Raw genomic sequence first — 16,472 nt, forward strand, 5'->3', positions numbered from 1 at the left:
ACTTGTCAGATTGGGATGGCGCTTAGGGAACTGGCGTGGCATGGAACGGTCAAGTGGACGATGGTTCTTTTTGCTCGGAGAACTGGTGAATACCTGGTTGATAGCTCCTTATAGATGCGAGGTGCCGCGAAGACCCACACTCAAGCAAGACTTTCAACCAAGTAACAGGCTTGATTTAATGACTGCGGCGATTGTTCGAGGGCGTCAGGGTAAGGGCCAACGTACTCGCCCCAGATCTGTACCGCCGTCATCCAGACGAGCAGCACTGTGTTAGCATTGGGGTATGATGCTATGATGTGTTGACAATGTGTTCTTTATTATAGTTGGATCCCGGCCCTTGATGGGTTAGCTGAGCCAGAAGATCGTTACGGTTTCCTCCCTCCGCAATTGGAGAGAGGCTCCGTGGAAGAAGTCAAGGTAGTATGCCCTTTCGAATTCAATACCTGATAAGCTCACATTGAATATCCGTACCAAACATGGGCAAAGACACCATAAAAAAGTCATCATCTGATTTCCCCGGACAATTATCAAAACCCGTAATATCCGCAGTCCCTGTGAGCCACCAAATCTTAATCTTATCTCCACTTCTGGCGAAGCCATTTCCTATCACGGACCAGTTGGGCTGACGGACTCCAATCAACCGAGGCCAATTATAAGCCTGGGCTTAACCATGGCGTCAAGTGGTTTCCGTCTCCGATGGTCACCGCTCCCAGCCTCTTCATAATCCTCTCTTTTCAAAATATCAAACAGATCCTTACTCAAACTTTGTTCTGAGTATCGCTGGCTGGTCGGTCATCTTGAGCACTGGAGCCGAAATCTCAGCATGGCTTCGCTCTTCTCTTGGCTGCTTGGCCGGTCTCCTCAGGGACCACCTGTATTCCCAGACGATGAGGTGTTGCCAATGCACCCGTTCGACGATACGGCCACTCTACGTGATTATACTCTAATATGGACCTTTCGCTACGATGAAGTCCTCGATGCCGACATGCTAGGAGACAGCCTGTCTCAGCTCTTTCAGATGGAGGGATGGCGCAAGCTTGGAGGAAGACTTCGCTTACGCGTAAGCACAAGGCTGAACAGTTTTGAGGCTTCTTCTGACATGCGCAGCCGGATGGGAAAACCGAAGTTCACGTCCCTCGTGAGTTCACAACAGAACGGCCATCTCTCCATTTTACAAAGGAGCAACATGACATCACCATGGCCGAACACCCAGAGGCATCTAAACTTCCAGCCTCCACAACAGAGCCCACTACGTTTCCAGGCGCTCGCAATTTTGCCAGCTTGGCCTTGGGTCCTGGCGCGCCTAGAACTATCCAGGACTACTTTCAGAAGGACGTGCCGCAGTTTTCTCTGCATGTCGTGACCTTTACTGATGGCACTCTGGTCTCTATCAACTTTAACCACGTCTCTAGCGATCTTGGCGGTTTAAAGGCAATTTTCAAGGCCTGGCAGAGCATTCTTGCCGGCAAGCCAGAGGAAGTTGCGCCTTTTGTTGGATACAAAGATGATCCTATGGCAGGTCTCTACAACGATGAGACTACCGCCAAGCCCACCCTCGCAGACACTCAGCTCACAGGTTGGAGAATTCCCGTGTGGGCGTTGAGACATCTGGTCGAAACTTGGTGGAAGGGTCTCGACGCACGCATCATCTGTATCCCAAAGAAAGTCATCGACGCCATTGTCCAAGAAGCAAAGGATCATATTGCTCTCAAGGGAAACGCTGATCTCTTTGTATCCGAAAACGACGTCATCATGGCATTCTGCAACAAGATGGTGGCCAGTGGTCTGGCTTCTTATCGTCACATTGCCAATCTCCTCGTGATCGACCCTCGAACTCGGGTCAAGTCCGTGTTTCGCGATGATACAGCCTATGTGCAGAATATCACCTCCTCTGCCATCTTCCTCTGCCAGGCGGGCGAAGCACTCACTGCGCCGACTGGAGAGATAGCCCTCAGGTCTCGGGCAGCCCTTGATGAACAGTGCACGGAGGAGCAACTCAAGGCGACCACAAAGTATGCCTACCGATCCATGATGGACGCAGGAAACCCGCTCGTGCTGGGCAAAGATGTCAGCTCTGTCCTCATGGTGGTGTCCAACTGGAGCAAGGCCGGATTCCTAGACAAGTTTGACTTTAGTCCAGCTATCGTCAAGCCCTCGCATAAGAAAAGGCCAGGGGCCAAGCCGGGACACCCTGTGTACTACCACTCGCAGTCCCTGGGAACGGGTATGGTTACTATGAATATGGTTACCATCATGGGCAGGGACTTGGAGGGTAACTTGTGGCTATCGGGAGAGTTTTCTGGTCCCACTTGGACTTCAGCGTTGGAGTATTTCCGATCCTACATGTAAAGTCGAGGTGGACGAGGTTCTGAATTTCGGCAAACATACTAAAAGTCCAGGAATGTCTTCTTCTATTCCTCCAACTGTAGCAATTTTACTATCGTCCCTTGAGCAAAGATCTGCGTCCCTTGGATGCGGATATCTCGAGGAAGACTACCCACTCTTGGTCAAACCCCCACTTTCGAGATGACTATCACCATCCCCTTCATACAAGTTGAAGGAGTGGAACAATGGAGACCCCACTTACTCAGAAGTGGAATACGTGATAGGAGATTATCTTCCTATAAGAAGAAGGGTCTCTTATGCGTTTAGTTGTCGAAAGTGTCCTGCTAAACTTCACCAACAAAGGAGATTTAACCTACCAGCTCAGCATAGATTTACTCTCAGTACAACAGCCATCGACGAATAGTAAGTACCGAAGAAGCAGTATGACTAGAACAATTGACTGACTGTTCAAGTGTCTTCTGATATTGGACAAATCACCGCTGCTCTACACGCCTACGGCGCAGCCCTCAAGAGCGGCAACGTAGACCAAGCCGTCAACCTCTACACATCAGACGGCGTCATCCTCCCACCACACTTTACCGCCAGCGCCGGCACCAAAGCTCTCCACGAAGCCTACACACGTATTTTCAGCAGCATTGAGCTCGACCCCACGTTCCACATCGACGAGATAGTCGTCATGTCACCAGAGTGGGCGTTTGCGAGGACGACAGCCTCGGGGACAAAGACCATGAAGGCTACGCAGGAGTCGGAGCCGCATTCTAATCAGGAGCTGTTTATTATGAAGAAGGAGGATGGGGAGTGGAAGATTGCCAGGTACGCGTTTTCGACTATGAAGCCGCTGATTCAAAATGGGGTTCGGAGGAGTTGAGCGGATTATGGGGGTAGTCACCTTAAAAGGATTGTTAACAATTACGGTCAAGGTTCTCCTCTCGAAATCAAGGAGGGCATCTTACAGTGGTTAAATAGAAGTTAGAAATAGACGAATACTGCAAAATCAGTTGTCTCAGCTATCCCAAGCAATCCGTCTAGTAAGAATCACCAGCACGACTACGGATTTCATTGCAAGTCAAACCACCAACTTAGAACAAGGAAGAAATTTACCAACCTATTCTCACTCGGTTCAAGCCTCTCAAGTCGATAACAAGGGTTCGTTTGGGCTATTTGCAAATGCCCCTAAGCCACTGTACCAATCAGGTCGAGTTCCAAGGCATATTTATGCCTTCTCAGCTGGGAAGGGCCATGTTCAAGCATCATACGCTCCGTCCCCTCTTCAGTCGCCCCGAAAGTGATGCTGGCTGTCGTCACTCCCGTCCTTCCTTTGCCTTCCGAAGTCCACCCAGATGTTCCTATCGAGACACCATTCATGCGTCTCAGTCAGAAGCTTCATCCTCCTAAATCCAAACTCCACTCTCATCAATGCTCGTTGACGGTGCTAGCCAATTCCTTCCCGGGTGGCCGCACACTCATGATTCAAGGCTTCATATCCCATGCCAGCTCCAAGGCGAGGCAGATATCTGTCGCACTAGGATGCGTGCCGGCAGAGCCTATTACACGGAAAGCAGTCAGATGCTGTTGACGAGGGACACTGCTATAAAGGGGCCCGAAATGCAGAGCTGTCTTAGATCTAAGATATAGTTAGAATCTGTGAACCTAAAAGCAGGCCCTTTACACCTCAACTTCTCACTCAGCCCCTCACTCAGCCTGCCTTAGCTCAGGCTCCGGAATCCTCAGCCCTCGCTCAGCAACAGCTCAGCCTAAAGCAGCAGGAACTTAGCTCTAGAAACGGGCACGGGTTTTAGTGTGCTTGAGTTTTGTCCCTGAGTCAACCGGTATTGAAATTCAACACCTATTGCTAGCAACATATCAAGCCTTCGGCGTCCCTGAACTCCAGAAAAATCTACTTTTGACCGCTGGATTCTCGTCCATCTCTCCCTTGATGTAGTCCCGAAACCAATCTATCAACCCTGGATCCTCCAGCTCCTGTCCCCTGGGGAACGGCGTACGGTTGACGAAGCTACTCCCCCTCTGGCCAAGTTCGCCTCCTCGCAGATCGGCCAGCCAGACTCGGCACCTCTCTGATTTGCGGCTACTGGCCATCTTGTCGCGCAGTATATCGAGGATATTTGCCCAACTGCCGCTTTCCAAGTTGATCGATATGAGTCCGATGTACTCGACGTTTAAACCCAGAGCTTTGCAGAAGTGTTCGAGCTCCTCATAATTTAGACTCAAAGTGTTGATGCTGACGTGTTTGATTCGTGGCCAGTTGATGTTTGCCAGGACAGCTGGCATGTGTGGTACTCTTATTGTGGTATGGCCAGTGCTGTCGGTTAGACCAAAGGGGCTGATTGTAACATTGACATGTTGGAGCTGTTGACTTGAAAGCACCGAGTTGACGTATCTTTCATTGTAGACCTCGTCCCCGAGGTCCAGGAAGTTTCCTCGCGCAGGGCGGCCACCCCATTCAACCTGGAAAACTTCGAGATGTTGGCATGCTGCCGACAAGTCTCCCCATTCTGGAGAATCGAGACTCTCGTCCTCGCCGGGACACAGTGTGGAATAGCTGTTCAATTCAGGGAAGCAACCAACCGTCAGGTACCTCAGCACAACTCCAGCCTCGTGCATGGCTATGGGGAGTTCGGAAAGAATCTTTACCTGATGGAGAATGACGGGGCTCCTCATGGTGTGCATCATCTCACTCCAGGTGTTTGCTGTAGGCATAAACTTGGCGAGTTCCGCATTGTCGGTGAGAATCTTGTAGGCGTCGTGCCGGTTCCATAATCCGTCGGAGTCGAAACTGCTATGCAACCTCAGGGCGAGGGGTCGGTTCAGTCGCGAGGCCAGCGATGACAGAGTTTTGACAAAGGTCCGAGATTGGATCAAGTCGTGCTGGGACTTTTGAAGTCTGACGTATTCTTTGTGGCCGTTGCAGAAAATTCTCCAGAATTCAAGTGCTACCCTGTCTGGCTGGTATGTTCCCTTTGGCTCAAAGATTCGGCCATCCTCTTCTTCATCCAAAGGCAAGTAGGCCGGCTCTCCCATGAACCCGAGAAAATAATCCCACGCATCGTATATCTCCTGGTAATTACCTATTCGAAGATGGTCCGGTCTAGATTCCTGCTCCTCCTCATCGGTAACACCGATGGGCCAATCCACGGCGCGATTCATCCGGCCAAGATGTTCCATCCTGACTATGGCGAACCGCCTGAAACTCTCTGCTAGTTCGATAGGGCGGTACTCGAGTGACACCTGGATGCCCATGACACCACTGGCGATGTATGGGTTCTCGAGGAGAATCTCGGCGCGATCCAGAGATTCTTGTTCGATTTTCAGATTGAGAAATGGGCAGAGGAGTGGTGAGGCGAGTGTGTTGAAGAGACGGCAGACTTGACGCGCGTTGTATATTGTGAGAAGTGGCTCACTTGCATTCGACACGGACTGGACTTTGGAGGGCCAGTAGATAATGCTATTATCCCTAACCTCAATGTCTTGGTGCTGGAGGAAGCCGAAGATTCGGACGAGGATCTCCATGGGTAAATCAAGGATACCGAGGCGTCTCAAGGTGTCGTGTGAAAGATGCATAGCTTTCCCCCTCAGGGCCTCGCGGTCACGATCAACCCGCCAGGTTACATCTCGGCACGCAGCGTCGATCTGTTCTTCTGTTGCGTAGTCTCCATTGCTGTTCCCGTCAAAGTATTCCCACCAACTGTCGTCGTATCCCTCAAGCCTTGACTTGGTGAGTCTCCGATCTATGTCGTCGATGCGACATAATTCGCGGTAAATGGCTTCAAGTGAGCCTAAGGAGTCCGGATTAGGGCACTCCTCGGGCGGAAGTTTGATCTGCCAGATGCGGTGCTCTTCCATGATGATAAAGTTCAAGGACAGAATAGTTGCGAGTGAGAGATGGGAGTGATGTATGATTGACAATCGTCTCAGCTTACGCGGGCTGACTCGACGGAAATGAAAGCTCCACCTCGGTTACAGTTGCCTGTTGATTCCTAGTTTATGTAATACTTGTGGAACGAGCATTGACAGTCAAGAATGCATGGGATTTGGTCTCTTTATTTCGTCGTGTAAATACATTCCCTATACCTCCAAACCGAAGCTACGGGAAGGCCTCCCCAAGTGAACGCACTCGGCACAGTAGAGCTCCAGTCCTCATCCCATCTCGACCAAAACAGAACTTTCAATTAAATGAGCGAGAGATGGACCCAGACCTCCTTGTGTTACTGAGTTGTTGGGCTGCTCGGGGGCCAACCAGCCTGAGCAAACCCACGTTTCATTTCTACTCCTTCCGCAGCCTTTCTTCTCAAGGCCCTCACCAGAGTCCTATAGTTAATCTGATACCAACTCTGTATAGCCGGGCATCATGACTGAGTGCTAATATGCCCCGACATACAGGCGGCTGCCTTCACTTAATGAGCATGGCCTTTGCCTCCCTCCCTCGACGGCGGAGAGTCAACGCGTCCAGCCGTGCCGTCGGACGACCGCAGCCTCGATCAAGGACACTTTTCTTTCACGACCTTTTGTGGATTACCTCTTTCCCCGGTCTGGTCAGAGCATCATTCTCCGCCCCATAGTTGAGAACACCGAAGCTAGGCTTGTGATATGCCATTTTCTATACCAAACAGCTATGAAGATGCCATTGCGCGTAACATGGCTAGGAGGTCCGAGAACAACTGGCTGATTTGGAGCTTTGGGTCAGTTAGGGTAGGATTGGTCTCCTTGTTTATGTATTTGACCTTAAAATTGGCGTGATAGAGTTTATTATTCGGTTGAGGTCTTGGAGCAGTGCCCTATTGGTGGATGTGGAAGCATAGACTTGGACAGCATTTGGAGGCATATATGTATTCATTCTTCTTCACTACTAAGAGCTTGGCCGGCTTAAATATTCAGCCCTTCACGATGCGGAAAAGACCTACCATAAGTACACTTAGTATTCGGTAGGTTCGCATGGTTTTAACAATAGCCAACTACCGGTGAATTGTCTCGAAGTCCAATAATGGGTCCTCTGATCCGCCTGGCCCTCACGCATGTTGCGATGGACATCGATGCTACGATATGATGCCAGGTTTAGTTAGCACCTTTAAGCGCACTGCTGAATGAAGGATTCTCACCAACGCCTTGACTCTGGCTGCTCAAGTCTAGCTCATCCGGTGCACAACTACTGGGGGTCAGGCTGCCTAGGTAAGTAGATCGTGCGGTCGACCGACGAATGGGCAACTGCCATCTCAGTGTTGCACTGCAAATTTAACCCAACGCAAGAGGCGATGGAGGTGATCAACATCAGCAGCCGCGCCACGGCGCCCCGCAGTACAAGGCGTAATGACACCCCAGTCCAAGGCTGATGTTGCGTTGAACTAGATCCGCTGCAACAGAGAGGACCCACGCTCTCAATGCATCACCACCAAGATCCAAATTTGCATCGCTCGTTAATGAATTTATTCAACACAACGCCAAGTCACATGGCAAAGGTCGGTGACCTTTGGACTAAACCCTATCAAACTCGCCGTTCTTTGATCGATGAAGTCGGCCTCCGAGGCCGAACTCTATGGTACGGTCTAATCTTGCATGGTGGATGTGTTTTAGCCGGCATGCGACCTTCCGGAGGCCCCCTTTTCTTGAACCAGGCGTAAGGACAGCTATAATGTCTAAACGATTTCTTGAGGTCTAGAGGAGCCGTCACGGTGAGGATGATGCTGGAATTGTATGTGGATGCAAGCATGCATCTTGGAGATGGAGAAGCAAGAAGCGCATGGGGACCATGAAGGGGCTCGCAATGATTCCACCGCTCTTTGTGTCTATGAGAGGGGAACCAGAATTATCAATGATACGTTCAGGTCTTTTGACTTGTTCATTCAACAACCATGAGACCAATTACTTGTCTTTCAGATATGAGTCGCCCATTCAGTCAGACTCATGTCACTATCGTGTCCCAAGCAAACGTAGATGAGTGTTCACCTAGGCACATTTACCAGACCCCATTGTATAGACCTAGGACTTTCTTGCCAGGACTGACGTTGGGTTCAGGACTTGGTGGCTTAGTCAACTCGACATGCACCCCATTTATTTGCCAGCTCATGGTCTGAAAATGACGATCATTTTGCTCCCCCTCATCAACTCAGTTTCTCACTCACCTGATCTCGACAAGTTGCAAACACCTGTCTTTAATAAACAGGATTATTTCCGACTTGGTGAGTCGAGTTACACTTCGACTTAAACCTGGAAGGAAGGAAACTTGGACTGACTACATCAAGGTTAATCTGGAGCAAAAATGAGCAACAATCCATCCAGCACCGGCGTGGAACCCGATGACACAGCCCCTTCGCAGCAGCCTCCATTGGGGTCCACCAGCCAACCGCAGTCATCTCCAAGCGGACATCAGCAGCCCGAAACCTCTCCTCCATCCAGTGGAGAGCTCAAGTACCTCATCGTCGAAGACAACATGGTAAACAGAAAGGTCATGGAGAAGCTGTTGGGCAAGCTGGGGATAGAGGGGCAATTCCATATGACTACAAACGGCCAAGAAGGCATCGACGCCTACAAGAAGAATCCGCAGCAGTGCAGATTAATCTTTATGGACATATCCATGCCCATCAAGGGCGGCATGGAGGCGTCCAAGGAGATTCGGGACTACGAGCGTGAACATGGCCTTTCTCCTGCTGTCATCGTGGGCATGCACCCGCGGATGGTCGTCACTAAACAATTTGACAGTCAGGTTGAGAGATTCAAGAATGAGTTTGGGATGGATGGGGCAATTGAGAAGCCTGTTCGTACGGATGCACTCAAGTCTGTTATTGAGAAGTGGCCTGTATGAGTTGATGGCATTCAGATCTCTAGAGAGGCAATCGTTTGAGACCTTTTACATTCCTCGATTGGATCTACTGGTTTGAAATGCATCGCAAGCCTTTCAAAGACATAGGCAGGTCTACGATACTGCATTGAATGCATTGAACTCTTGTCATATCTCATTCATCACTCTCGCCTACACCTTTCTTGCCACGCTCCGACTTGTATCGGCCGTCACCAACCTACATTTCACCTTTTTTAGTTAGTCTTCCACGTGTCGCGATCTGGATCATCTCAAAAGATGGCTTTTTCCGGCGACACTCGATAGTTTACGCCCACTTCGCCGATCCAGCACTACCCCTGGATGGTGTTGGGGACTGGAACGTGAAGCATTCTAGCCATTCACACTATAGAAATAACACTTTGTGGCACCGGGGTCTCCATGTGTGTCTCGGCCCCTGCCGCCCTGATCGGTTCCTGGATCAGGTCCTTGGCGGGGCGAGGCATCTCGAGGGCTCTGGTGCCGACCACCCGTGATACTTTTTGAGAATTATTTGCATGTTGACGGTTCCTGGATAGCCTTCAGGGCCAGTGGCGCGTGGTTCCTGAGTGGCGACTCCGAGCATGCCACTATCGTCAAAACGCTGGCACGTTGGTATGCGTCGAGGAGTTAAAAAGAGGCCAAAAACATATAGATAGAGTCCATCCGTCATTATTCGCCTCCTCTACTCTCATCAGAAACTTGTCCTTGAGGTTCTGACACATTTAAAACCTTGCCAAGAGTCCTCATAGAGGCCCTCAGCTCACCCAATCCTCCACTTCGTCTCAAGCCAACATCACCACTCCACCATGATCCTCTCTCTTCAATTCCTCACCATCGCCCTCGCGGCCACTGTTGCTGCTCGTCCCGGGGACTGGGACAAGGGAAGAAAGCCCGGCCCCAACCCGCCAAGCAGATCTACTACCACCATCGCCACAACCACCACAGCCGCCGTCTCTACAACTACAAAGCCTCCCCAACCCTCATCACCAGCATCCAAATTCTTCCCCTTCTGGCCTTTCCGGGGCCCCAATAGCAACAACAACAAATGCTGGAGTGACTTCAAAGATTGCCGGCGGAACCCTGACTCTGGGTCTGGAGCATGCGTGTCTACCTACGCCGCTTGCATCGGGACTCAAGCCAGTTCCCGCATGCCAGCCACATCTGTCACTTCAGCCCCGGGAGTAATGCCTACATTCAACCTGCCCCACCCTCTTCTTCCTCCGCTGTCGCACATTGGCAAGCATCATGGCCGTGTGAGGAAGTGTAACGAAGCTTATTGGGCTTGCCGTGCGCAATCTGGTGGGAAACAGTCGAACTGCTATTCGGATCTCTCTACTTGTCTGGCAAACATTGGTAGTTCGGCTACTTCTACTGGCGTGCCTCCCAGTTCTACCGGTTCAGCTACTGCTTCGGCGACTAGTACCTCAGTGGTCGCTGCTAACCCTACCGGTCAAGACGACGACGACGATGATGATGATGACGATGATGACTCGTCGCCTTCCAATGCCACTTCTTAGGTGTCTTGACAAGTCGATGCACCCTGACATGCCTCAGGGCTGACGGGCTTCCAGAAAAGGTTTTGCTTTCACTCCTTTCTGGCACCTCACCATTTCTGTACAGTAATTCATTGGCTATTTCAGCCATTCTGCTGCTCTTAGGCGTTGAAGGTGGCGTTTTGTCTGGGACGGGTTGTTGGAGTTTGTGTGACTACTTGGATTTTGGGTCTGTTTCCTGCTTGTCATATTAGTCTTGGGTTGAATTTTGGTGCATCTTGTCATTTTATGGTTTAGTTTGGGCTGCTTTGTACTCTGTAGGTTGTTAAATACATTCCTGGACCCTGTCCCTTGTCGTTGTCCCGCATGACACATTTTTCTCGATGCTCTGTACGAACACACTTGCAAGATAACTCAAGACGAAACTTAAGGATCTGAAAAACTGTAAGCTACACGAAGTGAACCAACATCCTCTAAAAGACCCCTACACAGTGAGGCTGGGTCCGCACACATCAGTTCCCCTGCCGCGTGCCCGCTGTGAGCAAGGACACTTAAGGACCGCCAGCACGACCCGACTTGTCCCAGTATTCATCTCCCTGTGAGCGGCAAGTACCAATGACACAGTAGTATCCACCACCGCGGTTCTGGTCGTTTGGGGAGAATAGAATGTATGGGCCGCGCGCAGTGTAAGAGCCGCCACATGAGTTTCGTGCGGTCTCGCGGACAGTATCTGGGCAAGATTAGATCTAGCTGGCACCTATCTTCGTGCAGGGTGAGTACTTACAAGCCGTGTGAGCGGTGTTGTACCAGATGCACGCCGTTTCTCCTTTTCCAGCATTGCATGTATAGGAGTTGCCCGTAGTCCAGCTTTCCGACACACTGAAGCCTCCCGAGATCCATGGTACGCCACTGAAATCGGAACTCCATCCAATTGTGAAGGACTTTGATTGCATACTACCAACTGAGCATGACTCGGCAGTGCCGCAGTTGATAGTTTCCTGATTAGACAAGATGGTCAGCCTAGTTCTAGATACCCCACAATGATGTGTGATTGTCCTGTGTGTATGGGCGAGTATTTAAGTAGAGGACTTACCGAGAGTTGTTTATGGAGATAGTTCTGATGCGGGTTACCTGCAAAATGTTAGACTGCAGCCGAGTAGAAGTCGAAACTACGAACGTACCGTCATCGACCAGGTTCGTGGTGGTGTACCAGGAACAAAACTGTCTCTCGTCATTCTGGTGCGTATCTCGTCTGTGAGCCGTATGCAGCTCATGAGAAAGACCGCGGGCCTCGAGAGCATGGAAAGTGGCCTGCGAGTCCTCGTCCTTGAAACAGTCCGTGGCATTACCATTAGCGCTATCTGGAGTACCAGGCCACTTCACGCCAGAACACTGAACCAGGGAGTATTTGGCGTTGAACGTCTTGGAGCACGAAGGGCCGCCTGAGAACTCGGGCTTCGAGTGGACTCGGTAGTTTGCATCACCAACGGTAAAGTTTCCATTGCCGTCTTTGTCGACATTCGAGAAGTCGATGGGGGTGTCGGCCTCAAGGGTGCTGCCGCAAGATCCAGCAAGTAGGGTGCCTTTCTTCAGGTCAAGGGCGCTCACAGAAGAGTGTCCGGAGTCCTTCTCGAGGCGCCATACAAGCTGGACGTCGATTGCTGCATTCGCAGCTCCAAAAGCTGCAAGGAATGAAATGAAGCGCATGGCACAGATATCAAGGAAGAAGACTTGATTTTGGTTGGGCAGAGAGCTTAAAGAAGGAATTGAATGTCTGGAGAACAAGTGGGAGAGTGAAGTGCTGACCACCTGAGACTATATAGGGGCCATCCAAGTACAACTAGACACCAAGGCCGGCCAATCGGTCCATCCGTCGCGATGGTATCAAGTTTTTGCCATCTTACAACACCTTTATCCCGCTGCCTGAAATGTATGCACGATCACGATCCCTCATTAAATCCTCCGACTCATCCTTCGCAAGTTATCAAGCGAGCAACAAGGGATGTGATTCGGTAGTTCATACAAGGGTCTTGACGCTGGGACCTTTGCAGGTGGTGAGGAGATGTTGCACCGACTTCGTCAGTCGATATATGAAACCAGGCTGTATATTAACAGTCCGAAACTGGTAGCATCATTCCGCCAGGGGCGTCAGCAAACGAATGATGACTTAGTTGTCAGTGACGCAGATAGAAATGACTGCTGATCTATTAGCCCCAATGAAAAGATGGAAACGTTTTCTTCTTGTCTCGGTTAAATGAAGAGCAGTATGCTTGATCGCCGTTTAAGATATGGCCTGGCAGGATGAGAAGCAGCGAGCAGACACCCGGCCACTACGAGTCTCCCCGCCCAGGCGTCATGGGCAGAAGGTCTCTGAAGGATCAAAAAGCATGGATTCTGTGCGACAGGTAACTTTTACGTGTGATGACGATGACGATTTTGTGCATGTTGAGTTAATGAATTTTTGTGTGCAACAACGGTGATGACTTCCTTGCATAACGATATTGATGAATTCTGCAAGATTTGGTTTCAGCTCTCCTGCAAAGCCCACTCATTCAGGCAAAGGAATGCCCGAGATCCATACTAGCATATTAGTCTGTTCTGCCCTAAAGATAATCAAGAGAATATGATAAGAATAAATAAAGGTTGATTTAAATTATGAGATTACTTTGTTATATTTTCTATAACTTCATCCATGATACCCAGTGGGACTTAGGTAACCCTCTTAATGATCTGGCGTTTTGTTTATCCCTTAACCCGTGTGCCAGGTCATCTCCGGCGTCGTTTGAGAGTGGTTTTATGGAAGTCGGAAGATTAGGCGCGCAGTGAATTGCCCCATTAGGTATGCGTCAGCTGATTGATATCGGGCTATCCGATGCCATCAGCCTGCTGGGACAGAGGTGATTCCTTCTCGAGAAACAGTGAAACCAAGGCAGGCGTGTGCCTTCCCTCGGCCGTTGACATTCTGAGTCCTCAGTGCGTGTTGCCCGAAACGCTTACAGAAGGGCTGGCACGAAGGCACATGACCTCGCGAAGCGGATGACAAGCTCCTGACGCGTGTCGCGGCACCGCGGATCTGCCTTACGCATCAATTCAAGTTAGCTGACGTGGATCGCATCTTCCCTGAATCCAGAGAGAGGGGGGGACCGTAGGTAACTGCGAGTCCACGCCTGTGAATGGCCGCTCCTTGCTCCCCAAACCGTTTAACACGGTACACCTTTTAACTTTTATTCCCTAGGTACCTAGGTTGTCGGCGCAAAAGTTTTGGGTCTGGCCATTCGTTGTGTGGCGAGACACAAGATTAAATAGGTAGGTAATATCAAAATGTTCAGTGCCGATGTGCAGCCTCGAAGGTCTACTTGACTTGGACGCAACATATGGGTGCCTAACAAATACATGAGACATTAGGTACCTAGAGAGTATAGTTTTATAAATTTTCTTGCTTGTTAGTGGACATGACCTCACCCCAAGCCGTGGATGGATGTGAACACGGCGGCCGGACGTTCTTTCCGTTCTGTGGGTCATTCGTGAGGTGTTGCTTTTCCCTTCTTCAATCACCATCACCACCGAGCCGGCCGAGGTGTGTTTCAACCGCCTGTTTTCTCGTCATGTTCTATTTGTCGTTGAGAGTATGGGCTTGCTAACGGTTGATTGTCTGAAGAACCGCCCCAATCTTCTTCATTCATGCGATAGAGCCACTGACATCTGCATAGAACAACAAGTCTAACAAACCCGTGAGTGCATCATGGTACCTTGAGTGTAATATCTGTGCTGACTCTTTCGAGGCTGCGAAGCGCACCGTGTCCTCCGGGACAACCACCGTCAGTATACCCGTTGACCTAGATGTGGGCTGCCCGAGAGGAGGAACACCGGCAAGCTGAGTCCCCCGAGGGGAGCGTCATGGTAGGTTTGCCCATGAACTATTGTTCTGTTGAATCAATGCTGACAATCTGAAGGCTCGTTTTGAGCAATCTCTGGTAATTCCCTCCCCAAATACCTCGGCGGTCTCGGGATATTAAAACACTTCTCTTTCGAATTCACACCTCTTACCGCCTGTATTCGCCGGGTCGAGCCATGGAGATGAAGAGGACGCAGCACGTATCCTGTCGGGTCAAGGCTGCAACATATCTCTCGGATGGGTTGGGCCGACTGCTTCGATCGTTTTGTCGGTTGGGGCTGACTTGGGAAATGCCTCGGTGGATAGTGATGCTGCGACAGAGCTCGGGCTGGAGTTTACGCTGAGGCTAGCTGAGCCATTGATGAGAGGCCGGGGTGCCGATTCCTACTCGAAGCATGAGGCGATGCGAGAGTCCTAATGAGCTGGAGGGCGGTGTCAAATTGGGCATGTTGGGTCCTTGGCATAAAGTTTACCACCAATGCAGTGTTGTCACCCGGGTCGAGGAAAAAGAGAGACGCTCAGATAAACCCTTTAGTTCATTCTCCCCTAAAGATAATAGAGAGAGTATAATGAGGATAGGAAAAGAAGGTCTAAAGCTTTACCTTGACTATGATATATCTTTATTTAATTAGGTACTGCGCTTATAGGGAGCTAAGTAATTAACCCTCTTGATGTTCTGGTGTCTCGGTTATTTCTCGACCCGCGTGGTAATATAGTTCAAGGTTCAGCGCTGCATCAGTCGAAATTCGGTGACTTGGACAACAATGAACTCTGTTTGGCATTTTTCACTGAGTAGCAATATAAATAGGGCAATCCACCCCAAGTAAACAAACAAATTCTTCCCCCATCATCATCAGCAATCCTCATCTTCCCTTTCAAAACTCAACATGGACGGCACATTTCATTGCTTTTCTGACCTCCCCTGGGAGCTCAGGGACATGATCTGGAATTTCGCTCTTCGGCCTTCTGTTCCCGGCGTACACATCTTCAAACTCTACAATTCAAAGACAGATGACGGTGTTCACAAGAACATTAACGTGTCTAACCCTTACGATTATATTACTTTACGCCTTGCCGCTCCACAAAGCAACAAGTCATCTATTACCCGGAACCGCAATAATCCTTCCACATATCTCATCGACGGAGGCTTATGGACTGCTTGCAAAGAGTCTAGGCTCGTCATGAACCGCAAGTTTAATTGCCACAAGTGGAAGTCTTCGTTTGAAAATGGCATACTATTGCGTTCTGAGATAATAGAGACGAGGATGGATATGCCGGAGACAAGCTACTTCGTGTGTCGCAATGGGAATGCACACTTCTTTACTGTTTTCCCTCACAAAGACCTCTTTATCCTTCGACCTCAGAACCTGGAGACAATCAGCTGGGACAAATTTCATTTGGACATTGACCTTGGATCATATATGCGTGACTTCGGAGGGCTTCAAAACATCGCTTTGGAATACAACCCAGAATGGGGGTATGATATCGAAGACAATATCGTTGACATGGCCATGGACGCTGGCTCGCGTTCTTCCGGACTTAGCATCTGGATCGTCGACTACACCCTAAGGCGAAGAGATAGTGCGGCTGTTGGGCAGAAACCTACATCCCATGGGGATGAGAACGTGGCTTTCCATTTGAACGGCCGGCGGTTGATCCCGGTTAACACATATCGATATCGCGAAGAAGACTGGATTGAGATCGAGAAAGTGAATGGAAAGTACGTTGAAAGAGTCTCAGACAGGGTGGGGTTTAGCTCGATCGATCTTGTCAACCGCGTTCGTGATGAAATCTGGGAACTATGCGACAGGTATGAGGAGTTAAATCCATTAGTTGTATTTGTAGGAGTGCTTGCTTGCGACACTACCTAAGATTGAGAAAGGGAATAGAGAAGGATTCATTTATTTAC

General features: G+C 50.0%; 7 protein-coding genes across 7 annotated transcripts; 5 read left to right on the forward strand and 2 right to left on the reverse strand.

Moving 5' to 3' along the window:
• Window positions 1-823: 823 nt before the first annotated feature.
• On the forward strand, window positions 824-2,349 carry NCS57_01263400 (uncharacterized protein; the record flags this gene model as incomplete). Its single annotated transcript, XM_053062301.1, has 2 exons — window positions 824-1,060; window positions 1,108-2,349. 2 exons carry the CDS (start codon window positions 824-826, stop codon window positions 2,347-2,349), a joined length of 1,479 nt encoding a protein of 492 aa, XP_052908829.1.
• A 293-nt stretch (window positions 2,350-2,642) lies between these two features.
• NCS57_01263500 (DUF4440 domain-containing protein) lies at window positions 2,643-3,214 on the forward strand (the record flags this gene model as incomplete). The annotated part of the gene is made up of 2 exons (XM_053062302.1): window positions 2,643-2,748; window positions 2,799-3,214. The coding sequence occupies 2 exons, from the start codon at window positions 2,643-2,645 to the stop codon at window positions 3,212-3,214; spliced, it is 522 nt and encodes a 173-aa protein (XP_052908830.1).
• Window positions 3,215-4,209: 995 nt separating this feature from the next.
• On the reverse strand, window positions 4,210-6,207 carry NCS57_01263600 (uncharacterized protein; the record flags this gene model as incomplete). The annotated part of the gene is made up of 1 exon (XM_053062303.1): window positions 4,210-6,207. The coding sequence occupies one exon, from the start codon at window positions 6,205-6,207 to the stop codon at window positions 4,210-4,212; it is 1,998 nt and encodes a 665-aa protein (XP_052908831.1).
• Window positions 6,208-8,617: 2,410 nt separating this feature from the next.
• Window positions 8,618-9,160, forward strand: NCS57_01263700 (Response regulatory domain-containing protein; the record flags this gene model as incomplete). Its single annotated transcript, XM_053062304.1, has 1 exon — window positions 8,618-9,160. One exon carries the CDS (start codon window positions 8,618-8,620, stop codon window positions 9,158-9,160), a length of 543 nt encoding a protein of 180 aa, XP_052908832.1.
• Window positions 9,161-9,981: 821 nt separating this feature from the next.
• Window positions 9,982-10,692, forward strand: NCS57_01263800 (uncharacterized protein; the record flags this gene model as incomplete). The annotated part of the gene is made up of 1 exon (XM_053062305.1): window positions 9,982-10,692. The coding sequence occupies one exon, from the start codon at window positions 9,982-9,984 to the stop codon at window positions 10,690-10,692; it is 711 nt and encodes a 236-aa protein (XP_052908833.1).
• A 527-nt stretch (window positions 10,693-11,219) lies between these two features.
• NCS57_01263900 (uncharacterized protein) lies at window positions 11,220-12,375 on the reverse strand (the record flags this gene model as incomplete). Its single annotated transcript, XM_053062306.1, has 4 exons — window positions 11,220-11,398; window positions 11,453-11,666; window positions 11,762-11,799; window positions 11,850-12,375. 4 exons carry the CDS (start codon window positions 12,373-12,375, stop codon window positions 11,220-11,222), a joined length of 957 nt encoding a protein of 318 aa, XP_052908834.1.
• A 3,075-nt stretch (window positions 12,376-15,450) lies between these two features.
• Window positions 15,451-16,434, forward strand: NCS57_01264000 (2EXR domain-containing protein; the record flags this gene model as incomplete). Its single annotated transcript, XM_053062307.1, has 1 exon — window positions 15,451-16,434. The coding sequence occupies one exon, from the start codon at window positions 15,451-15,453 to the stop codon at window positions 16,432-16,434; it is 984 nt and encodes a 327-aa protein (XP_052908835.1).
• Window positions 16,435-16,472: the final 38 nt, after the last annotated feature.

This window comes from Fusarium keratoplasticum, chromosome 10 (genome assembly GCF_025433545.1).
Source record: "Fusarium keratoplasticum isolate Fu6.1 chromosome 10, whole genome shotgun sequence".
In the NCBI taxonomy this organism is placed as follows: Eukaryota; Fungi; Ascomycota; class Sordariomycetes; order Hypocreales; family Nectriaceae; genus Fusarium; species Fusarium keratoplasticum.